Below are 24,681 nucleotides of genomic sequence, written 5' to 3'. Positions count from 1 at the left end.
TGGCTGATTATACACTTTTGAGTTGGGAGGGGGTTAAGGATGGCATAAGTCTCTAAGGAATTTGAAAGCAAGGTTTCCAGGACCTTGAGGGGCTAGCTGTTGTTAGGAAAAGGTCGTTTACCACTATCTAGTAAAATCTTAAGTCATGAGACCCTTCAGAGGTATATCAGTGGGCCATATGTTTGGAGGACGATTGCTAACACATATCTTGGTGGGGGGCGGGTAGAGAAAAAGGAAGTTTCCAAAGGGATTTTTGGAAGGATCCTAGAGGTCTGGTTAATGTCAAGCTAAGGTTGCCTTTTGCCTTTAGCAAAGTATTAACATTGAGGCAGTTGAGTTCCTGAAGGAAGGTCACTCTGCCCGTCTCAAGTATGTGTCAATGGGCTGTAAGTTTGAAGGAAGCTTAATTTTTTTTTATTTGCCTTTGTTCTCCACATCAGGCATATTCAAGAAATAGCAAGAAGGCCAATGTGGCTAGAACGCAGTAAGCCAGGGGGAGTTGGGGCAGATAAAATCAGAGAGGTAAAGGGGACCAAATCACTTGTTATAATCCTTGGTAGGTTTTGAACAGATCATTTCAGCTTCTGTATTAAGAATAGATTGTAGGGGGGCGCCTGGGTGGCTCAGTCGTTAAGCGTCTGCCTTCGGCTCAGGTCGTGATCCCAGGGTCCTGGGGTCGAGCCCCGCATCCGGCTTCCTGCCTGCTTCTCCCTCTCCCACTCCCCCTGCTTGTGTTCCCTCTCTCACTGTGTCTCTCTCTGTCAAATAAATAAAATCTTAAAAAAAAAAAAAAAGAATAGATTGTAGGGCACCTGAGTGGCTCAGTTGTTAAGCGTCTGCCTTTGGCTCAGGTCATGATTCTGGGGTCCTGGGATCGAGTCCCGCATCGGGCTCCCTGCTCCGTGGGAAGCCTGCTTCTCCCTCCCCCACTCCCCCCTGCTTGTGTTCCCTCTGTCTCTATCAAATAAATAAAATTCAAATAAAATAAATAAAAATCAAATAAATAAAAAAAAAATCTTAAAAAAATAAAGAATAGATTGTAGAGGGGCAAGGGAGGAAACACACCATGCAAGACGCTACTGCAATTGTCCAAGCAAGAGACAGTGGTGACTTGGAGTAGGATGTAAGGTTTCTTTGTGACATGATGACAACGTTCTAAAATTAGATTGTGATAATGGTTACACAACTCTGTAAATATACTAAAAAACAATGACTTATAGTCTTTAAATGGGTGAACCTTATCTATGTAAATTATATCAATAAAGCTGTTAAAAAAAGACTGGGAAAATGGATGACCAAGGAAAAATGAAAGAATTGACTGACATGGTACTGAGAGCTTAGCTGAGATTAGAAAACATAAACTTGCAGTGGTAGCAATTTGCATAATTGTATGTTTTTTTTTTCCAACATATCAGTTACTGCTCGGTGGGTACACTATAGAGGCATGGATGTAAGGAATTTCAGGGTGCTTCTGAGGTAGAAGTTCAGGTGATTAACTATAGGGCCATAAGGTTCAGACTGGTAGCAGAGGAGCTAAAAAATGAGGATCGCCAGGGCATCTGGGTGTCTCAGTTGGTTAAGCATCCAACTCTTGATTTTGGCTTGGGTCATGATTTCAGGGTTGTGAGATTAAGCCCTGTGTCGAGCCCCGCGTCGGGCGTGGAGCCTGCTTAAGATTCTCTCTCTCCCTCTGCAGCCACCCTCGTCTAAATATAAATAAAAATAAATAAATAAATAAATAAATAAATAAATAAATAAGTAAATGGTCACCAGGAAAAAAAAAAAAAGAATGAGGATTGGGGGTGAAAGGGTGGGGAGAAACCAAAGGAATAAAATTCAAATTCCTTAATATGACTTATTATTTCTGATGGTCTGACCCCTCTCTCTTGAACCTCATGTCTTGCTTCTTATGTTTTAAATTCCATTCAGACAGAACTTTTTATTTTCTTGAGTGCCTCTAACTCTCTCTGTACATTCTATTCTACCCTTCCTTCCCCTTTTAGGTTGCAGCATAATCATTGTTTTCTTAGAAGGCCTGCCCTGCCCTACCCTGACCCTTAGGCAACTGTTATATATTCCTATAGCATCCTACACTTCCTTTACCTAGCTTTGCTAGTGTCAGTCAATTCTATCAATTTAGGGTGGGTTAACAAAATTTAATATCTGGATCTACAAAGCTGCAGAAGAATGACCATGGCAAAAATTGCTGCTTCACATTGGCTCGTCTGAGGAGCCGGATGTTTTTCTAGATAACCACAGTAGGCTGGTTAATGGACCCCAAAATTTTTCCATGTCCTAATCCCTGGACATGGCAAAGGGAATTAGGATTGCAGGTGCAATTGATGTTGCTAGTCAGTTGACCTTGAGATGGGGAGATTATCCTGGATTACCTGAGTGGGCCAATCACATGAGTCCTTAAGAGTGGAAGACAAGGTGGAAGAAAGGAGTGAGATTCATGTGAAGAGGATTCTACCCACCATTGCTAGTTTTGAAGATGGAGGAAGGGGGCCATGAGGCAAGGAATGCAACTAGCCTTCAGAAACTGGAAAAGGCAAGCAAACAATTCTCTCCTAGAGCTTCCAGAAAGCAATTCAGCCTGTTCAACACCTTGGCCTTAGCCCAGTGAGACCCATATTGGACTTCTCACCTACAGAACTGTGAGACAATAAAATTGTGTGGTTTTAAGTCTCAAAGTTTGTGGTGATTTGTTACAGCAGCAGAAAACAAGTACATTAACAACCCTATGTTGCCTCTGTATAATACCAAGTAGATCTTGAAGCTCTCCATCTTAACCTGGATACCCAAATTAATTCAAGTGAATAGTCCCTAAACTATTTTGGGCTGAATTGTGTTTTCCTCCAAATTCGTATGTTGAAGCCTTTACCCCTAATACCCTGGAGTTAAAGTCTTTAAGGAGGTAACAGAGTTAAAATGAGGCTGTTAAGGGTGAGGCCCTAATGCAATATGACTGGTATCTCTGTAAGAGGAAGAGACAGCAGGGGTGGAATGACCACATGAAGAGGCAGCAAGAGGGTGGCCATCTGCAAGCCAAGGAGAGAGGCCTCAGAAGAACCTAACCCTGCTAGCACCTTGATCTTGACTTCCAGACTCCAGAACTCTGAGAAGACAAATTTCTGTTGTTGAAGCCACCCAGTCTGTGGTATTTTGTTATGGCAGCCTGAGACGAATAAATACACCATCATGATGTAAAACGCAAAATGTCAACGGGGAAGAAAAGGGCTAACTGTAGGCCTATAACCCATTCCCTCTCTACCAGGAATCAATGACCTCAATCAAATTTCCTTAAATGTGGCAAGGATATTTACTGACTAGCAGAAAGAAAACAAAAAGTCCTTATCTCTAAAATGCTTTTAGCAAGATACATTTTGTCTATAGAGATGGCTTATTGTAAAACATGGAATTTATGGATTGATGAAGCATGGTTGGCTGGAGAATGTGGATTCATCATTTGTGTAATTAATGAGGTATAAAAAAGGGATGTTGCAGAACCAAATGACTCCCTTTGTTTAAGCAATGTCTCCACATTGCTCAGAAGGAAACTTGTCCTTTAATTCTGAGTCCAAAATGTACCATAATGAGGAAGAGCAAGGGTATTTTGGAGCTAAGTCTGATAATTTTGGATGTCTCCAAGAAAAGATTATTTCACCTATGCCTGGTGATCACTCTGTATCCTTTGAATCATTAATCACATTTGGTATTGGGTTAAGATCTATGACTCATGTGAGTCTGTTGTGACACTCTTTGGGCTAACCAAGACTTTGCATACAAAAATTATCTTGCACTTCTTATTAACTCAGAAATGTTCCTGTTTTAAGTTCTATCAATCCAGTTTGATAAATTTATAATTTGGATAGAATTGGACATTATGAAGGATTATCATATAATTGAAATAACCTGATAAATGACATACATGCATTTATTTGAAACTTTATTATATAAATTTTCATTTCTTTTAAAGATTACAAAACCTGTTCTGTGACAGGAATACAAGCAATATTGTTCCAGGATTATTCATGGATACATCTGAAAGAGCTTAGATTACACATTAATAGTATGACTTGAAAACTTCCCAGATTAAACTCTTAAGTAAAACAATTTAAAGTATTCAGTGATAATTAATCCTTTACAAGCATTTCATAATTATGGCAGCAGTGCCAAGCATCTGATGCAATTTAACCACCAATAAAAGGTACAATACATAGGAACTCATGATATGGTACTTTGGGCTTCTGGCATGCCTTACTAGAGAGAAACTAGTATAAAGTAAGATCATGTATAATAGTAGAAAAATATTTGTGATTTTTTTTCTTTTTTAAAAACTGTTTAAGTAGTTGCCCACCCCATTCCCACCCAAGGCCAAAAATGCAAAATAATTACATGCCTTAGGTGTATACCTTCCCTTTTGCTTAGGGTAAGAGTTAAGATAAACCTAATACATGTATACAATTTTAAGAATTAAAAACTCATCACCCATAATTATTAAGGATGCTAAGGAATGGCAATTAAAAAAAAAAAAGCTTTAGATGATAAACTACACTTAGAGAAACACAAACCAAAACCTTTATCCTTATGCCCTTGCTTTGAATTTAAAAGTTCTACTTTACACACTTGTTTGAAAAACTCAGTATACAGTTCATTCAGTACTATAGTAATACTAGGAGTAAAGATTTTCTCTTTAATTAGATATTGAACTAATCTACTTAGAGACTCTCCTCTCACATACGTTTACACATATTGTACTCAAATGGTATGTGCTCTAAAAGAGGTTTTCTTGAGGTTTGCATCTCTGAACCTAGTCTCTAAATTTTCCTTTCCACTAATCTCTATTCAATGTCATATACTTTGCTAGTTGCTCTGGGAGAAGTCATGGACATTTAAACAGCTTATCATGCACTTCAAGGTTATATGGCAAAATAATGAGGAAAGTGCCGTAAGAGGTAGGAAGTAGACTCTCATCCCAACCCTTGGTATGCCCTGTTATGAACAGTTAAAAGACTAGAATCAAAGTGGTAAATGTGAGACTGATAGTAATACAAGGCTTAAGAAAATTAAGTCGACTTAATTTACTAGAATTCTTTGAGAACACTCAGTCACATTGGAACCAGTTACAAGTCACTTGACCACACAAAATACAGCAGTGTCAGAAGTACATAAAGCACACTGTAGATACAAATTCTTCTTGGCCATCCATATTTAGGTATTATCATTCTGTAGATTCTTCACTAGAAAAAGTGGTTAAGCGTAGCTCTGCAGAATACCACAGTCCCAAGAAAGCAAATTTCATTCCTTCATTAATTGGTCTCCACCAATGGTCACTTGGGGAAACCAGCAAAATGTAAGCAATCTGGAGGTGAAAAGAGGACTATTTTCACTGAAATATAAATACTGAGTTAAGTCAACTTATCTGTGAATTAAATAAAACTCAATGTATACATCTAGTGTGAGTCACATGGAGCTGGACCTTTCAGAGGGACAGAACTCTAGGACTAGATCGGAACCTCTTGGTTTAAGCACCAAGGGTCAACCATGGAACCCATCGTATTTCTTAAACACAGAAAACAGACCTTTTCTAACTCTTTACATTCCTGAGATACCTGTCCTAATGCCTTCACAAATCTCACAAATGCTTGATACCACCATGAGAATTTTCTCTATAAAATATGGTAAAGCAAGCTGAAAAATTTTCTGTCATTTATAAAGGCCAGGAAGTAGAGAATATCAAAGCCGTGTTGAGATATGTATTGCTGACTTCCATGGTGATTAAGTACATCTGTATCAAGGCTCCCAAATCTTAAATGTTTCTCTGCTCTCATCCCAGGCTGGACCTACCCCAGTTCCTTTCCAACCCAATCCATTCTGCTTACTCATGAAGCCTTTTCACCCCTCTCCCTCTTCAAATCTTTGCTGGGCTGAGGGTGCAGGGCACAGCAAACAGGCCAGCCCCACCTCTCATAATGCCCCTGGCCCCAAAAGCAGCCACTTCTTAAAATTAGGTGGGAAATGGTTGATCCAAACCCATATGTTGCAGCCTACCACATGTGAAATGTGAATCTCTACTGCATACACACCACACCCCCTCCAGACACTAAGTGACTTTTCCTCACACATTAGCCTTGCAGCATCTTGATTTTGTGCCTTGTCAAAATCATTACATTTTTGCATTTTGGGGGTTGCTTGTGAATAAATGAATCCGTATTAAATCTGTTAAAGGTCTACTGTACTTAGAAAAAAAGACATCTCTATAAATTAGGATCTGAAATGACTTACATAAAAAATTAAAAGGACAAAAACTTACCTTAACATCATCACTTGAAAGGGAAGATACAAAACACGTGGTAGTGTAATCCGTATTTTTCAGCATGTGCTTGGAAAAGTTAAATGCAATCTACCATTCTAGATATTATTTTGGATTATAGGCTAAGAGGAGGTTTGTAAAAGTGGCCTGATGGTTTAGTTCCTTCTTTCACATTGAAATAATCTTTAAGACTGAACTAAAACCTTCTGGGAGAAGCCCTGGTAACTAGGGGAACTAAATGGTGAAGGGCCCGGTGGAGCTGGACTCAGTAATTAATGGAAAGGTAAACCCAGGGCAAGCATTACACAATTGTTGGCCAAGTTTGTCTGCCGTAAGTCAAAGGCAATAGGAACACCAGGACCACAGATGAAATAAATTAAGCTCACAAACTGCATTTTAGGCAAAAGCCTTCAGTTTTGTGAACATACGACTTGCTTTTCTCCAATAAAATTGGCAGCTGGAGTAGGCAAAGAAGGCAGTATCTTTGAAAGCAATAAACTTGCCATTCATCTACCAGTAGAGTATTATCCTAAGAAATATGTATTTTTTTTGAACAACTCTGCTCCTGGTTGGGTATTAATATGAAGGGAAGGCAGTGTGGTGTTATGAGGGAAAAAAACTGAATGGGAAGTTAAGGATTCTAGTCTTTGCTTTGGGTCTTAGGTACTTTACATGCAATATGAGAGTTATTTAGATAATTTATTATCTAAACTAGATAAGTTATTTAGATAATAAATTATATAGATAATTTATAGGATTTACACATTTACTTCTGGTTCTAAGACTCTGATGGACAAAACACCTAAGCATCAGCGTCCAAAATTTGAAAATATGTCTTTTTTTTTTTTGCCCAGAGTTACATTAACATTTTATTTTATTTTATTTTATTTTTTTAAAGATTTTATTTATTTATTTGAGAGAGAGAATGAGAGAGAGCACGAGAGGGAAGAGGGTCAGAGGGAGAAGCAGACTCCCTGCCGAGCAGGGAGCCCGATGCGGGACTCGATCCCGGGACTCCAGGATCATGACCTGAGCCGAAGGCAGTTGCTCAACCAACTGAGCCACCCAGGCGCCCTACATTAACATTTTAAAAGTGACAAGAATTTGTGATGGTCATGGTTTGAAATGGTTTCAAATTCATGGTTTGAATAGAGGAGAGAGAGAAAGAAAAAATATTTTCTTTATAGGCAATGGGAAGCAGTTTTTGATAGTTAGCATTCATATACTCAAGAATTTTAATAAAACTTTCTCCATCCAGATCTTCTGCATCCTTCTTCCTATACATTTTATTTAGAAGATGAACTTACATTTGATTTCTATGCAATAATCATTTTGTGTCACTTAAGCAAAATGAAATGTTATAGATTTTCCTTTTCTCTTTAGTTGCATGGAGGAGAAATTAAGGAATAACAAGTGGCTTCTAAGACATTTAACTAAAGCACGCTTTCTTGGCTTTGTACTCTCAAAGAAAGATTTAAAGCTTCGGGCAGGTAAAGAGACTTCTGATGTAAATGGCTCAGTACATGGCTAAGAGATCTGCTGGGCACATTGTTGATGAGGTTAAGTTAAATTGCTTTTTCCTTGTTCATGTTTTTCATATTACATATCGATGTATACTAGGTAGCTCGACTAAAATACAGGTAATAATGGATACAAAAGTTTCTTTAATCAAAGAGAATTGTGGAAACTACCCAAATCAGATGTAAGTAATGAATACTGTAATCTAAGCAGACCCAGTGACCACCACTATGAAAGCTGATCATTTCTGAAGTTAAAGGAAGTGTTATATGGCTATAAATCATCAGAAGGAATTCAGAAAACACTCAATGGTGAACATTCACTTAGGCTACTTGAGCTATGATTTCAGGTGAGAACAGATACTGTTTGATCAAGAATGTTTTATTCCCTCGAATAAGAAAGTTTAAATCCAATTTCATAGTGAGGCTGGTGGCCTTTATTACATTCAAATTAGTGTTTAATATAGAGCATTGTAATGGGATAGAACTCATTATGATTTACCTTTTTTCCAAAAAAGCATACTTTTCTTGCAGGTATACAAGAACAGGTATCCTGTTATTCATACGCTAAATTCTGCAATTTGATCTATTTAAACATGAAAGATCTAATGGGACTTGAATGACCTGTTGTTAAATTTTCCTTCGCTAATATCTTCACCATAACTCTTAAAGGCCTTTGATGTATATTGGCAAAATCCCAAATTATATGCCAAATACTAAGTATGGATACTATTCAAGATCAAAAGTGCAAGAACTACTTCCTTAATTAAGGAAAAAAGAACCCTAAAGAGTTGCAACGTATATGGACTAACTTCATAGGTGTACTCTTGATGTCATGCCACACACACGTGATAACTTTCTCTACCATAACAGCTCTCTAAGTTAGTCTGACAAAGCACCTGACTTTAAGAAACAAACAAATGAACGAACCAGTGAAACAGACATGGGGAAAGATATATACATTTTGGAAGTATTACATTCAACAGCTGTTCCACAATCTGGCCATTTTTAGGGCTGTCCAACAATACTGTTAATCCAGGTGAACTATTTAACCCGATTTAATAGTCAATTGATTAATAATAATAGATTCCAAGTTAAACAAAGCATGTATACATTAAAGAAAGCAGTACAGAAATGTACTGTGTATGAACTGTTTACAAAAACATACAAAATGTTGGATGGCACAAGGGATACAGTGCTAATAGAAACGGATTGTTTAAGCTAAGTGCTTAACATAAACTGTCCATCCCTATAACTAACAAAGAATATTTCAGGGACATGAAATATTTCCTATAAAAATAATGCTATATGGTGTAGAGTACTTTATTCAGTGTATTTTTAGGTGGTATTCATATGTTCATTATTCTTGTTGATTCAGTGAATATGTCTTCATCATGTTTCCATTTTCATTTCACCCGAAGCTCCAGGAAAATCTAACTTGCTAACAATCATTTAAAGCGAGAAGAGATGGAAGCAGGAGCAGCAGCAGGAGCAGCAGCATTATGGGTACCAGCTGGGACAGTGTGTGCTTGCAGGTGTCTCTCAGATATGTGCTACCTGTCGCCAGAACTTGTGCTATCAGCTTACACCATGGTACCAAATAGCTCACTGAGGTCACTTCACAGGGCTGTGGAGGTGATTTTTTTAATACCTCTCCGCTGAGCAAGAGTAGAGCGGCCTACTGGTTCCAAAACTGGCGACTGATTACGGTTTAAAGCAGAATATGTAGCTGCCATAGCACCCTGAAAACAGGAAAGAGAGGTCACAACACAAATGACAATGGCTAGTCCCAAGGACACAGAATATGAAATGAAGACCTTTTCCCCCCTAGATAATTTCTTCATATCTAAATGCATATACATTTAACTGGGCTTATAATGAAAATAACCATACTGGTCAAACCCTCTGATTTAACTAAAATTAAAGAGGCAAACGTGGGAGGCTGAACTTGTGGATGAGAAAGGACGGTGATGGGCTTATAACAAGCAGTCCTCACTTTACTCAGGACTATTCAACTTTTTGTTTCTTTGCAGTGCTTTAGCACGAGACGCAGTAAAGCATGCTCTTTTGGAACGTGTTTTGCCACTGCTGACAACCTCAAAGAGTTTGCTCTGGGTTTTGCGTAAGAAAGCAAAGTATAAACAAAAGTTAGGAAATCCATAAGCCTACGTGATTGATAAATTCAGAAGTCATTCTTAAACTAGTTTTATTATATTTTGGTGTGCTTTGACTTTTTCTTTTCTAAAAACTGCTCATTGTAAGAGACTGTCACTTGAGGAAATGGATGCTGGCTGAGCGAAAGGGAAAAAGGTGCTGCGGGCATGGAGAGGGAGGCTCACAGTGTTCTGGAGGGCATGCAGAAAACAGTGCCTGAATGGGGCAGCTCACCTTGACTAGATGGGGTGCGTCCTGTCTGTTTAGTTGGTATTGTGGCAGTTGGTCCCAGTGGACGATCCAAGGATGTCTGAGTACAAGGGCAGCAGTCAGTCTCTGATGAGGATCCACATGAAGCATCTTTGACACCAGGTCCTGTAAAGGGAAGAAGAAGAATAATAAAACAAGCTTAAACTTCTGTTTGTTTTTCTATAGCACTTGATACTGGTCAGCATTCTTCCTTAGCTTTTATGACACTATTTTTTCCTAGTACCAAACCTTGAGGTTCAAAGCAATTTGGTCAACATGACAATTTTTCTTTTTTTTAAAGATTTATTTTAGAGACAGTGAGAGAGAGAGACAGAAAGAACTGCAAGTGAGCATGAGTAGGGGGAGAGGCAGTGGGGGGGGGGGAGAGAATCTCAAGTACACTCCCTGACATGGGGCTCAATCCCACGACTCTGAGATCATGACCTGAGGTGAAATGAAGAGTTGGATGCTTAACTGACTGAGCCACCTCGGTGCCCCCAACATGGCAATTTCTTTGCGGGGCGGGAAAAAAAAAGGCAAAAACCTAAGTCTTTGTTTTCTCCTCCCTGAGTAACAGTAATTTAGGTGCATTACAAAGAGTAAATTTACCACATTTATGTATCTTTAAGTACTTTGGCTCTTTTTTCACTGAGATATTCTGATTTTTCTACACTTTTGTAGGTTTATTTCTAAGTAATTTTTTGTGCTGCTGGTAATAATGAAAAGCAGAACATAACTGTCCAATAATAGGAATTTAATTGGAGAGCTCCAAATGCCCCCTCCAAAAGATCAGAGTTCTTTTTTTTTTTTTTTTAAGGTAGGCTCCATGCCCAATGTGGGGCTTGAACTCACAACCTCAAGGTCAAGAGTCACATGCTCTACAGACTGAGCCAGCCAGGCGCCCCAGATTTTTATTTTTTCCACTTCATGGGCATCGCACAGGCATTATTTAAAAAAAAAAAATCAGAAATACAGAGAAGCAAAAAGAACATGAAGAACTCCCAGAATCCCATTCTTCCAAAAAAGTGCTTTCTATCGATCCAAATGCTTTCCTATGCATGGAATATAGATCCATATAATTGCTAGATAGTTTTATACTCTCTAAAATAACAACAGTTGTGACTTATAAAAGCCACCTACCACTTGTTTAATTTTTCATTCAAAATATAGCTATTGAGTATCTATTAAAGGCCAGGTATTCTGCTAGGCATTGGGTATTTAGCAGTGAACAAGATAGAAATGAACTCTGACCTCGTGAAGCTTTCAGCCCAGTGAAGGAGAAACAAAGAATCAATTACAAAGCAAACAGTAAGTTCTTTGATGGGATGAATAAAGAGGTATAGCTAGAGGAACACAAAGAGACAGTGACCTGAACAGGATGGGGTGGCTTAGAAGTGACTTCTTTAGAGGAATGTTAGATCTGAAGGATGAGCAGTAGATGGATTAGAGAAGGGGAGGAGGAAACAGAGCAATTCAAGGAGATAGAGCAGAGTGTGTTTAGAGGAAAGCCTTCAGGGACGAGAACATGCCATAATTAAGGAACTAAAAGGAGTGCAGTGAGGCTGTAACAAAAAATGCCAAGTAGAACATGGCAGCAGATAAGTGAGAAAGGCGAGAAGGGACCAGACCATGAAGGCCCTGGTAAGCTACATTAGCAAATCTGGACTTTGTCTGCAGGTAAGAAATTATTCAAAGCAAAGGAGTGATACAGTCAGGTTTGTACTTTAGAGAGCTTACGCTCACTAAGTGTGGAGGAAAATGGATCAGAGGGTGCAAGCCTGAAGACTCCAACTTGAGACTGGCGAGAGATGATGGCTTCAGGGCAGTATAAGAGATGGAGAAATATGGATGGTATTGAGGTACTTAAGAGAAAGAACCAACAGAACCTGGTTGCTGACTGGTACTGGGAATTGAGGAGATGTTATTCCAAGTATTCCTCTGGTATTATTTACAGTTTCTTATTTTTAGTTATCATTAACAGCTAAGAACAGGAACAAGCTACGGAACAGAATTAGAAATAAAAAGTGAAACAATTAGGAACTCCCCTTCCAAATTCTTAAAGTGGGAAGATGTGCTTCAAGTATATAAGGGGTTGCAAAACTGCCCAGGGGCATAACAAAACGCTATTCCTTCCATAGGTCTCATCACTCTGCTCAGATAAGCTCATTCGTGCTCATGGCTTTAGCTACTACAGATGATGACAACTCCTAACTCCACTGTCCACCCGAGACTTCTCTCCTAAGATCTGCATCCATATAGCCAGTTGCCTAATGGACATACCTCTCTTAATTATTTTGTATTCCACATCTTGGCGAAGGACACCATTACCTACTCATTTGCCTGAGGTGGAAATGTGGAATACATGCTTACTATCTGCTTCTCCCTTGCTTCTTTTTTCTTCAAAGATTTATTTTGAGAGAGAGACAGAGAGAGAGAGAGAGAATCTCAAGCAGACTCCGTGCTCAGCACGGAGCCCAATGTGGGCCCTGAGATCATGACCTGAGCCGAAACCAAGAGTTGGGCACTTAACAAACTATGCCACTCAGGTGCCCCTCCTTTGCTTCTTATGTCCATGTAACCACTGAGTCTATTTTGCCCCCTAAATTTCTCTTTCATTTGCCTCAAATCCTGCTACAACTGCTCTAGTTTAGGTCTTCATCATTTGTGACCTGAAATATTGTAAAACCTTACAAGTAAAACTACCCTTAATATTAGGTCAGTGAGGACTGAATGAAATAATATAGGTATGTGTTAGCACAGTCCTTGGCACATAAGTGCCCAGTGAATTGTAGTGATGGTACTGTTCTTCTCAAAGCCACGTATGACACATATGGCCCATATGACTGATGACATTCACATGTGCCACTTGCTCTTGAGGCAACACATCAGACTGATAGAACCCTCCCTCCCAGTTTTGTGGGTATTCACTGTACCATATAATGCTTGTAATCTTAAGTCTTAACTCAACAAATTAGCAAAAGTTATCAGTAATAATGTGATATTTATAAGAAAGGCTGTGAGTTAGATCCAATTTTTTTGTACTCTATTTTCATCTCATCCTCACCCGTCTTTCTCTTTCATTCAAAAAAGCATACTGGAATGCAAGTCAATGAGAACCAAATTATCAAAATTAAAGCAAGTTAAGGTTATCTCTATAATTTATTTAAAAAGGAGGCAATGGGTAAGCTCTGATACTTTACATGGTGACATTACTTAATATGTCTCACAAATGATCATGACAATTTCTAGCAGACTCCAGAGATAAGAATTACTGCTCTACAGAACAAACTTGAAAAAGGAAAATCTGATCACTATAATGCTTAATATTTTTCAACAGTTCTCCAATACCTAGAATAAACCTGAAATCCTGAGAATAATCTACAAAGCCTTTTATAATTTGGGTTCATCAGCTACCTTCTCATGTGTACCCTGTATTAGTCACAACAAACTGTGCGCAGCAACCTGGAGGCATTCTGCCATTTTCAGGCTGTCCTGACCACAAAGAGCATGTACTGCTCCCTCAGCCTGGGATGGAATACATCCTTCTGCTCCCTAAACCTGCCAGGAAAATCCCTTCACTGCTTCTGGAAAGCTTTCCTGGAAATCTTTCTGACCGAGCACCATCTGTGAACTTAACACAGAAAATGTACCACTGTAACAGCACACGTGACACTGTACTGTATACTTCTGGCCATCTCCCAACTAGACTATGAGCTTCCTGAGATCAGGAATTCTATCTCAGTCACATCTTTGATCCCTGGACCTTCACATATTAAGCACGTTGTAAGTGCTTAATACATGGATTAAAAAGAAGTCCCAGAAAAAAAATCAATCATCTGGTTTAAGAAATATTGTTAAAAAAGGGGGAAAGGCTAACATTTCATTTTAAATCAGTTACAAAGCCAAATATCATCTATGCAGACATTAAATTAGTTAACAGAGGCTTCATGTCTATGCCAAAAGTATCAACCTACATTTTTGACATACCCTGTTTACTTATGCAATCATCTCAACTTGGGCTTCCATCTCTAAGAGAAATCAGCAAGCACTTTTACCAGTATGTAGCTTCTCTATCTCCTCTATGTTTTTCCTTATTCAGAAGTGAAAAACTTTGCTCTTCTTTTTCTAATTTTTAAAATTTTCACTCTTGTTTTTACAAGAGCATCTTCTACGAATAAAGTAAAACTAGAGCAGAGTTGGAAAGCAAGTCTGCCAGAGGATGGCAGATCTTCCAGTGAGAAACGCTTTTCAAATGGATTTCAAGCAGACACTATAAAATGATACTACCATTTACTGTGAAAAAGATAAGACCCTTTTCTACATAATACGGACCAAAAATAGAACATGGTGCAGTTATTCTAGGGAATAAGGGCTTTGGAACCAACGGCTTAGTTTGAAGCACCACATGCTCCCTGTATGTAACCATGGACAAATTCACACAAAAATTCTGGCCTTGGTTTCCTTCTGTGAAATGGGGATACTACCACCTATTTTACAGGGTTTGGAAGAGGATTAAATCTTTTAAAAATTTTTTTTAAATTTATTATTTACTTGACAGAGAGAGAGAGACAGCAAGAGAGGGAACACAAGCAGGGGGAGTGGGAGAGGAAGAACCAGGCTTCCCACTGAGCAGGGAGCCCGATGCGGGGCTCGATCCCAGGACCCCGGGATCATGACCCAAGCCGAAGGCAGACGCTTAACAACTGAGCCACCCAGGCGCCCCTGGAAGAGGATTAAATGGGATGATTTAGGTGAGGTGCAGTGTGAGGCACAGAACACATAAATCATGAAGATTATCACCATTATTATTATTATTATTATTGTTAACAGATTTATATATTTTTTCTTCCAAATTTTTATTTAAATTCTAGTTAGTTAACATATAGTGTAATATTGGTTTCAGGAGAATTTAGTGATTCATCACTTACATATAACATCCAGTGCTTATCACAACAAATGCCATCCTTAACACCCATCACCCATCTAGCCCATCCCCCACCCATCCCTCCATCAACCCTGAGTTTGTTCTCTCTCGTTAAGAGTCTCTCTCTCTCTTTTTTTTAAAAGATTTTATTTATTTGTTTGAGAGAGAGAGAATGAGAGATAGAGAGCACGAGAGGGAAGAGGGTCAGAGGGAGAAGCAGACTCCCTGCTGAGCAGGGAGCCCAATGCGGGACTCGATCCTGGGACTCCAGGATCATGACCTGAGCCGAAGGCAGTCGCTTAACCAACTGAGCCACCCAGGCGCCCTCGTTAAGAGTCTCTTATACCACCATTATTATTCATCATGTTTGTGAGTAAGTAGTTTTAGATGTATAGGTAATAAAGCCAAACCAATACCTTCTGGGAAACAAAATAATTGGTCCATTTTTGAGTTCAAGTTATTTGGTAACATCACTTCAAAGTAATACTTTATAAACAAAAGTTTGTAACTATTTTTTTTTCTCACCAGGGATTATGAAAAATTATTTTCTCAAAAGCTTATAATAGGAAGCCATACTTACCTTTGCTGTGTCCGAAACAGAATTCCAGTAACCACCACTGAGTGAGAATTTTCCGCTGCCTATCCGTGCCAATATTTCCTCTGGTGTATCATCAGGGCCATTTGCAAATGGAGTGTAACTAATTTATAATGAAATTAAAATGTCAATGAATAAAATTTCTTTTTTGGTTGGTAATCTTCACATTTATTTACAGTGTTCAAGAGTACTCTGGGTAATTAAATTAATATAATACTTTACTGAAATCTCCTAAAGTGAAAAATATCAACATCATGAAGCTCCATTAAGCACCAGGTCAAGGTACAAGCTGTGAAATAATTAGACTTAGTATATATACTATAAATATTTTAAGATATGACACATAAGAATAGAATATTTAAAAACAGTGTATGTTTACAACATAAAGAGTACAAAAGAGATATGGAAAAAATCAAGTCAACACCTTAAGACATTAACAAATGGTACATTAAAGAAAATCAGTAATGATACAGTTATAAAAATGTGGTATACATATATGAGACAGAGAGAGAGAGATACACACACAGGACTACATTATCAGATAACATGGGAAAACATGAAAAGAAAGATATTACAACACAGAGATTAAAAAAAATAAAAAAAAATTGATGAATAAATGCTTACAACATATGGTCCACTCACCCAGTAAGCATTGTATAGAGAAGGACACCAAGACTCCATATATCACAAGCAGCATCATAGCCTTGTCGTTTTAAAACCTAGAAAAAGTAAAAATTAGTATTAACACACTACTGTTTAGAGATTTGAATAGGCTGTGAACTGCACTATCTTCTAAATCAATGTATTTAAGAAAAACTCAACAGAACATGGTTAACAAACAAGGCAATATATTAATCCTATTCTATAACATTCTACAACCCATAATTCATATATATATGTATATACACATAAATTTGATTTTGGTATTTGAATTAGCATTTATCGAGTGATGCCATGGCAGACAGAGGACTATAAAATAAAATGAAGGTAAGTTTCTTTTTCTCCCCCACTGCTTCCCTCTAAGTTTCTTATTTAAATGAATTTATATTAATTTTGTCTGAGACTACAGAAGTGGTTACATAAAACAGTACTTTTAGGAACACATAAAAGTACAAACAATATAATGCAAAATTACACTTTTGCATATATAAAATATGATTCACTTGAGCATTTAGTAATCAACTACTATCGAGCATGAACAGTGATAAATACAAAACGCTCTTGTTTCCTTAAGAAAATTAGACTATGGCAGGGGAAATAAACATATAGTTAATAAAGCAACATATTATAACAAAATTATGCCTAAAGTGCTATAGGTATAAAGATGAGGAAACTATTCATTTTTGTTATTAAAGATTTATTTATTTTAGAGAGAGCAAGAGTGAGTGGGGAGGCGGGGGAGAGGGAGAGAGAATCTCGAGAAGACTCCCCGCTGAGCATGGAGCCTGACATGGGACTCGATCCTATGACCCTGAGATAATGTCCTGAGCTGAAGTCAACAGTTGGACGCTTAACCGACTGAGCGACCCAGGTGCCTCAAAACAATTCATTCTTGATCTGGAGAGAGAAGGAAGGCTACAGGGCAGCCTGCTTGTACTGGGCCTGTAAGTAAGAATTCAGGAGGCAAAGGGAGGAGGTGGAAGAGAGTAGAGGACACTCCAAGAGCAGAGGCAAGAGAGCAGAGCATGCTTAAGGACAGGCAAGGATTCAGTGTGGCCAGATGTCCAGGTAAGGGATACCAGAGAGAACAAAGAAGGGCTTTTATAAATATCTTGTTAAGGATAGGCAATCTGTGGTCACTGAAGCATTAAACAGGGAAATAAAATAAGTAGATGGGTATACCAAAAGGATAACTCAAGGTATAGAGGAAATGCTGGCAAGAAGACAGACTGGAAACAAGGCCATCTGATAGGAGGCAATTTGTAGCAAACTAAGTGAAAGGCTATGAGGAACCACACTAAGGCAGGACATGGAGAGAAAAAGACGTAATGATAAAATAGGAAGGACTTAGTAGAGCTGGGATGTATAGGATAAGGGAAAAGGGGTCTAAAATATTCAGGAATCAGAATGGAAAGGGTTTGGTGACTGACCAGATGTAGAGAAATGATGGAGAAGGAGGCTTTCAGGAGGACTTCCAAGTTTTAACTTGAACAACTAAGTGGTGAATCTGAGACAAAGAGTTAAAAGGTCAAGTCTAAGGAGATTTTATTCATGGAAGATTTCCTGAAGAATATGAATTTAGAGGCTTTGAAGCAAAAAAGGTTTTGAAGCAAAAAACATTAGGTTTTGAAGCAAAAAACATTCCAACATGCCAAGGCAAAAGAGCTACATGGCGATTTCCAGAAGCAGATTGCTTGTCTGAAGCAGGAAACACTCATGAGGAAAAATGAGATGGCTAGATGAAGTGCCCATGCTTGGACACCAATATGTGTCAGAAGCTGTGGCTATATGGACAAACAAGCAAAAAGTCTGTCCCTCATTAGTTCTAGTCCCACCAGGCGAATAGGTGCAAGTAGTCTTTTTTAAAAGTATTATTTTATATCTCAAAAGTAACAAAATTACAAAAAATTTGGAAAATGGGGAAAATCCAGCTCTACAATCCAATTGTCCTAGCATTACCAACTGTTATCATTTTTTGGTGAAATATCTAATGGTAAAAGCAGAGACTTTGCAGCCATATTACCTGGGCTCAAATCTCAATCTGACCTCAAATTACATAACCTCTCACCATGCACCTGGTTTCCTGTAAAACTTGAAGAGTAAAAGGTCTCACTTCACATAGTTATAAGAGAAAAAATTATTATATGTCAACTCTATTTGTGAGGATGAAATCAGCTAATACATTTGACTGGCACATAAGCTTGATATTAGGGTTAACTATTATTTATTACATAGTTCACAGTTACATTTTTTTTTAACACAGTGATAATAAAAAGGCAAGAAATCTTGAAAGCAAAGCAGTGGACTTTAGATTTGCTACAATGGGGAACCAAAATTTCTTAGGAAAAGAAGCAACTTGATCACAGCAGTGCTTGAAGACTTCAGTAAGTCGACAGCTCTTCTGTGGAATGATCACAGAACCAGAGAGGGAGCAAGGTGCAGCTAGGCTGTGGCAGTCATTTGGGCTGTGGTGAAGGAAGCAGCGGCTAGGATGGCAGTTCTGTGAAAAGAAGAACCTCAGACTGGTTTTAGGGGATAACAGAGATGGTACCTAGTTACGTAGCTAAAGACAAGAAGAGACCATGATGCTTTAGCCTCAGAAATACAGGAAGATGTTGACAAAATCAGGAAATTAGAAGGATATTAGGAAAGGATGAGAATAAACTAGTTTCCATTTAATTCCATGTGCTCACAGCACAAAAGTGTCAGTGATAGCGGACCGCTACAGATGTGTGATTATGTAGAAAGACAGAAGGTAGAGCAAGAAAGGACTGTAGTGGACTAAGTAGTAGGGGGCTGAGGACAGGATGAATTACCATCAGAAGAAGGGCTGACGTTTTATTTTAATTATTTGTTCAGTAAGTCTTCAATGGAAAAACTATTAACTATTCTATATTAAACACAGCAAATGAATTTTTAAATATACTGAAATACTGGAAGCAAACAATTTCACAATTACCTCCGGTGCAACAAAATTTGCAGTATAACAAGGAGTCATGAGAAGACCGTTTTCTGCTCTTAGCTGTTTGGCAAAGCCAAAATCACAAATTCGAATAGATTCTGGATTGCCAGATTCATCCACATAAAGAATGTTGCTAGGTTTCAAGTCTCTGTGGACCACCTAATTGAAATACAAATTGAAGAGGTACATTAACAATACATTTCAATTACGGAAAACTCTTTATTCACAAACTGTCAAGCAACGTACTTAACAAGACGATGAGTGCTGATCTTTAAATTATCTCATTTTAAAATGCTGATAATGTAAGTATAACTCTCTAACAAAGAACTGGGGCAAGGAGAGAAGGAAGAAAAAAATAGTATGTACATCCCTCTTCTTTGTCCAATTGAGTAAGTGGGTTAAGGTAAAATGCAAATAGCAATAATATCTGTCTCTAGGTTATTTATTCATTCAACAAATATTTACTGAATGCCTATCATGTGTCAGGGTATTATATAAGGAGCTCTAGATACTATGCTCAACAAGACCCATAAGATCTTTGCCTTTCCATGCTAGGAGCTTACACAGTAGTGGGGGAGGTAGAGAATAAACAGGTGAGAGATGGGTCTCTACAGGAGGTAACATCTGATCCAAGACCTGAAGAACAGAATGAAGAAGCCAGAACAGTGGGGGATGGTCATTCTAAGTAGAGGGAACAGCATGTATGAAGGATGTATACAATAAACATATGCCCACAGGCTCAATGGAATAGGCATGGGGTTCAGGAGTAAAAAAGGAAAAAAAAAATCCAGACTTTAAGTATTGCCTATTTGATATCTAAGTGACAATGTCACACATACAAAAAGATATCGTTTCCTTTAGAGTTTTGTATTATTTTCCCCCTTTAGTTACCTACTTGAATAGTTCTCATACATAAGCCTTCTGACATTCCTTATTAGACTTATATGTTTCTTCTACCGTGAAATTCTGAATCTAGAGTGTAATCAATCATCTCAGTTTTAGTTCCTAACATTGAGAACATTACTTCTCCAGACCATCTGAATAACTAATTACTGCTGAGGCAATAGGAAAAGAACAGAGAAGACTCAGATGACTGCAAAGTCATCAATTCTTCAGTGAATACAGAGTCCCACTAATTTTGAGCTAGTGTACCAGGCGAATCTTGACCAGCTAGAAGTCAAGAAGCTCTAGGATGAAATTAACACATTGCACTTGTTAGCTTCTATGAGCAAAGACAAAATAATGAATTGAAAAGAAACTCCTTAAGAAGTAAGCTCTTAATTTCCTTTTATTTATTTTTTTTAAAAAGATTTTATTTATTTATTTGACAGAGAGACATAGCAAGAGAGGGAACACAAGCAGGGGGAGTGGGAGAGGGAGAAGGAGGCTTCCTGCGGAGCAGGGAGCCTGATGTAGGGCTCAATCCCAGGACCCCGGGAATATGACCTGAGCTGAAGGCAGACGCTTAATGACTGAGCCACTCAGGCGCCCCTTATTTTATTTTTTTAAAAAGATTTTATTTATTTATTTGACAGAGACACACAGAGAGAGGGAACACAAGCAGGGGAAATGGGAAAGGGAGAAGCAGGCTTCCCGCAGAGCGGGGAGCCCAATGCAGGACTCGATCCCAGAGCCCTGGGATCATGACCTGAGCTGAAGACAGACGCTTAACGACTGAGCCACCCAGGCGCCCCTCTCTGGTTCTGCTTCTAAACTTGCAATGGACCCAGTTCTCAGGAGTACAGAGTGGCCTAGCAAAAAAGGTGATAGGTCTTCCAGGTCAGAGGACCTCACTTACTTTTTCTTGGGAAGCATAAGTATTTAATATAAACAAGTTAGGATTTCAAAGTATCACTTCAAGCTCGGTGGGAAAAGTTTACATAGAGGAAGAACAGCAGAATAAGGTAATAACAGTTACTTTCCATTAATGCATAAAGTAACTTCTTTTTTTTTTTTAAAGATTTTATTTATTTATTTGAGGGAGAGAGAATGAGAGATAGCACGAGAGGGAAGAGGGTCAGAGGGAGAAGCAGACTCCCCGCTGAGCAGGGAGCCCGATGTGGGACTTGATCCCGGGACTCCAGGATCATGACCTGAGCCGAAGGCAGTCGCTTAACCAACTGAGCCACCCAGGTGCCTGCATAAAGTAACTTCTACCTTTGTAATTTTAGTTTAAACATTAAGGGAAAAAAGGTAAAAAAAAAAAAAAAAGGTAAAGGTATGTGTGTGTATGTATACATATGTGTGTGCGCGTGTGTGTGTATGTATATATACAATGTTAAAAAGACTTACCCCTTGTGCATGAAGATATTCAACAGTTTTGGTTATAGTAAACAGGACAGCACTGGCCTCTCTTTCAGAGAAAAATTTCTGTCTAAGAATTTTATCCAGCAATTCACCCCCTTTCATAAGTTCTGTCACTACATACACATATTTTCCATCATCATATACCTGTAAAATTCAACATCAAAATGTAAAAAATTATTTGAAGCTTTATATGTACTCAGAACAAAGTTTAGCATATTCAAGAGAAAATTAAAACTCATTTTATAGTCAAGGAAAATTTTACTTATCACAACCAATAGAGGGTATAAAATCTGCAAACCATTATATACATATAAGAATATTAAAATACAAATTGATTAGATTGAATGTCAGAAAAATAAACTGTAATTTCCTTCTATGAAACATAAGTCATGGCAACCAAAGTAACTATGGGCAGCGTATATCAAGGGGCACTGAACTTTTGCTCTCAGGGTTTATTTTTCTTGATCTTTCTATCTACCGATGACAGCAGGGACTGGTATAAAGACACATGCCTGTAATTTTCCTGGAACTTCTACAATTGCAGAACTGTATTTACAAACGCAGTATAATGAATTATCCTGGTTTTGATTAAACTGAAAGACAAGTTGTGGCAAGAATTAAGCAGGAAGATTAAGTAGCAAAAAGAAATTCCATCTAACCCCACAGAAGCATGCCAGTTTACTCCTAATGTAGAAATAGAAAGCTCATTGTAATTTTGGATTTGTACTCCAGGCAATCCCGAACTGAAATAACCCCTTTATTAAACCAGTTCCTTTTATTCCCCCTCACCACAGGGCTACTACACACTTTTTATTTAGTTCCATAAGAGGTACCATGTACTAGGGCCCCCAAAATGGAGAAAACAAGGTACCCATCCTCGATGTTTTTATTCTAGTAGAGAGAAACAGACATAAAAACAAGAGTTAAAAAAATGTTGGAGATGCTGTAATAAAAGTAGGGAAAATTTTAAAGACTTTGGAATTTGAAATGAAGGAAGGAGGAAAGACGTGAAAAACAGTGACAGCTTAGGGAGTTTATAAGGCAAGGATGAGAGAGAATATTTTCCATACCTCCTTTTTGATTTACTTCGTTGGATTCTTGGAGATTATATCAGAGTCACTTAAGTTACACAGCTTCACATTTAATGGCACTAAGCTAACATTCTCCTTCTAACAATGAGCAGCGATAAATTAATCTGAGGAAATTAGGAGTTTTGGTTATCAAGAAGGGAGAGTAAACTTTGGAATTCACGAAATCTCAGAGGTGAAAGGCGAAAGGCACCTTAGAAGTCCTGTGGCTTAGTTGGCTACAGGACATATCAGATCTACAACCCAGACACAGTCTTTGAGGCTCTGTGAGCACCATCAGCAAGAGAAGATTTAATGCTGTCTGGGGAGTTCACACCCTTTGCCAACAGCTCTGTTATGATAAAAAACAGAGGTAGCAAGGAGAGGATACTTTACTTGTTTGGGGTGTGGTGATGTGCAGGACAGGCCTCCTGGAGGAAGTAATGTTTTAGCAAAGTTTTACATGCACAGTAGTTAGCCAGGCAAAGAAGGGAAGTGGTAGTATTAATTGAGGAAACCATAAATTCAAAGACAGAATGGCATGAGAAAAGGAGGAAAGTTTAAAGATGAGCACATAGTGGAGCATGGTTGGAGCATGGGGTTGGAGAGGAAGTGTGAAAACCAGTGCAGACAGAGGAAGGTAAGGACTGCAGGTGAGGGGGGTAGGAAATGTAGGCTGAGGGGTAACGTGGTTCCATGCGAGTGTTTGCTCTCTCTGGCAGTACTGTGGAAGACAGTCTGGGGAGTCCATGAAGCATGAGACTAGTCAATCCCCAATCCTAATTAGTACACACGTTCCAACAAGGATATCAAAAGCAATAATGTCAGCAACACTTTTCTTCTTAAAGCAAAAGTACAAAAATTAACTATATCAACAGGTTTTGTTTTTCTTTATAACTGAAATTATGCTATATATGTTGTCCTTCAATTTTTTAAAAACTTACTCTTATTAAGTTCTTTGTCCACCACATGATATTTGAAAACATTCCAAATGTGAGCTGGACAACTGATTCAAATGATCAGAGTTCAAGAATCTACTACTTACGTCCTTTAGAGTAATGATGTTTGGATGCTGTCCATAACGAAGAAGAATTTCAATTTCTTCTGTTGGGTCTCTCTTGCTTTTATCAATGATCTAAAAGGCAAATATTTATCATAAAATCTCATGAACTATTAAGGTCACAAACCTTAAGAATTTACAGCTACAGACTTTAGGTATTATCTTACATAAATACTGGACATATGAGCCATTTATCAACCAGTTTTATTCAAGTACCTGACCAGACTGTCTAATCAAAATTTGAAAGCCAGTCTAAGTTTAGGACTTTCTAAACGCTCAAAAGCCTCAAGAAAAGGTACCAAGAACATATCTTTCTTCCATCCTTGAATGTCTTAAAACCTTGGAAACTCAGTCAACTTCTAACCCCTATCAATACAGATAATTAAGAACAAGACGTATCTATAATACCACCACTAACATCTGTTTATTGAGTTAACTTTACTTCCTTTAATAAAAGGTTTCAATGGAATAACCAATTAGTTGTAAGCTACTTATAAAAAATTAATTCACAGCTAAGTAGAACAAGCTTATTTTTGAAGCTAGGCAGAAAGCTAAGCAGAAAACCACACCTAGAATTTTACTTGGCTAGTGTTAAGTTTATTATTATAATAAAGCCCTTTAAAGTACTAATGTAGCTTTCCAACCCTTTTATGTCAGCTGCTTCTTAAAAATACACCTCTTAATGTTTTAATCTGTTAAAGTAATATTATATTTTTAAAAGGACAAGTTTGGCTTTCATTTTGTCCAGAGGGTAGTCTGAAACAAATTTTGTGACCTTCATACTTTCAATTTCAAAAAAGCTTAGTAATTGATGTACACAATAAATACTCAAATGCTCCAGCAGTCAAGGAAAGAGCTTGCAACTCACAG

The 24,681-nt window shown here is 38.1% G+C and overlaps 1 protein-coding gene across 5 annotated transcripts in view; it reads right to left on the bottom strand.

Annotated features, from left to right (window-relative positions):
* Positions 1-3,932: 3,932 nt before the first annotated feature.
* The window catches only part of RPS6KA3 (ribosomal protein S6 kinase A3), a 115,134-nt gene continuing 94,385 nt past the window's right edge, over positions 3,933-24,681 (bottom strand). For all 5 annotated transcript variants that reach the window (XM_028122558.2, XM_028122556.2, XM_028122560.2 and 2 more), the window contains 7 exons: positions 23,797-23,886; positions 21,670-21,828; positions 19,375-19,536; positions 16,398-16,474; positions 15,741-15,858; positions 10,222-10,362; positions 3,933-9,575 (listed from right to left, as the gene is read on the bottom strand). In XM_028122558.2, the coding sequence (XP_027978359.1) occupies positions 9,453-9,575; positions 10,222-10,362; positions 15,741-15,858; positions 16,398-16,474; positions 19,375-19,536; positions 21,670-21,828; positions 23,797-23,886 (870 nt within the window). In that variant the 3' untranslated portion in view covers positions 3,933-9,452. The remainder of the gene's footprint in view (positions 9,576-10,221; positions 10,363-15,740; positions 15,859-16,397; positions 16,475-19,374; positions 19,537-21,669; positions 21,829-23,796; positions 23,887-24,681) is intronic.

Source organism: Eumetopias jubatus, unplaced genomic scaffold, assembly GCF_037043125.1.
Source record: "Eumetopias jubatus isolate StellerSeaLion01/CBP00866 unplaced genomic scaffold, mEumJub1_p1.0 scaffold_11, whole genome shotgun sequence".
Taxonomy (NCBI): Eukaryota; Metazoa; Chordata; class Mammalia; order Carnivora; family Otariidae; genus Eumetopias; species Eumetopias jubatus.
This window is presented reverse-complemented; position numbering and strand designations above follow the sequence as displayed.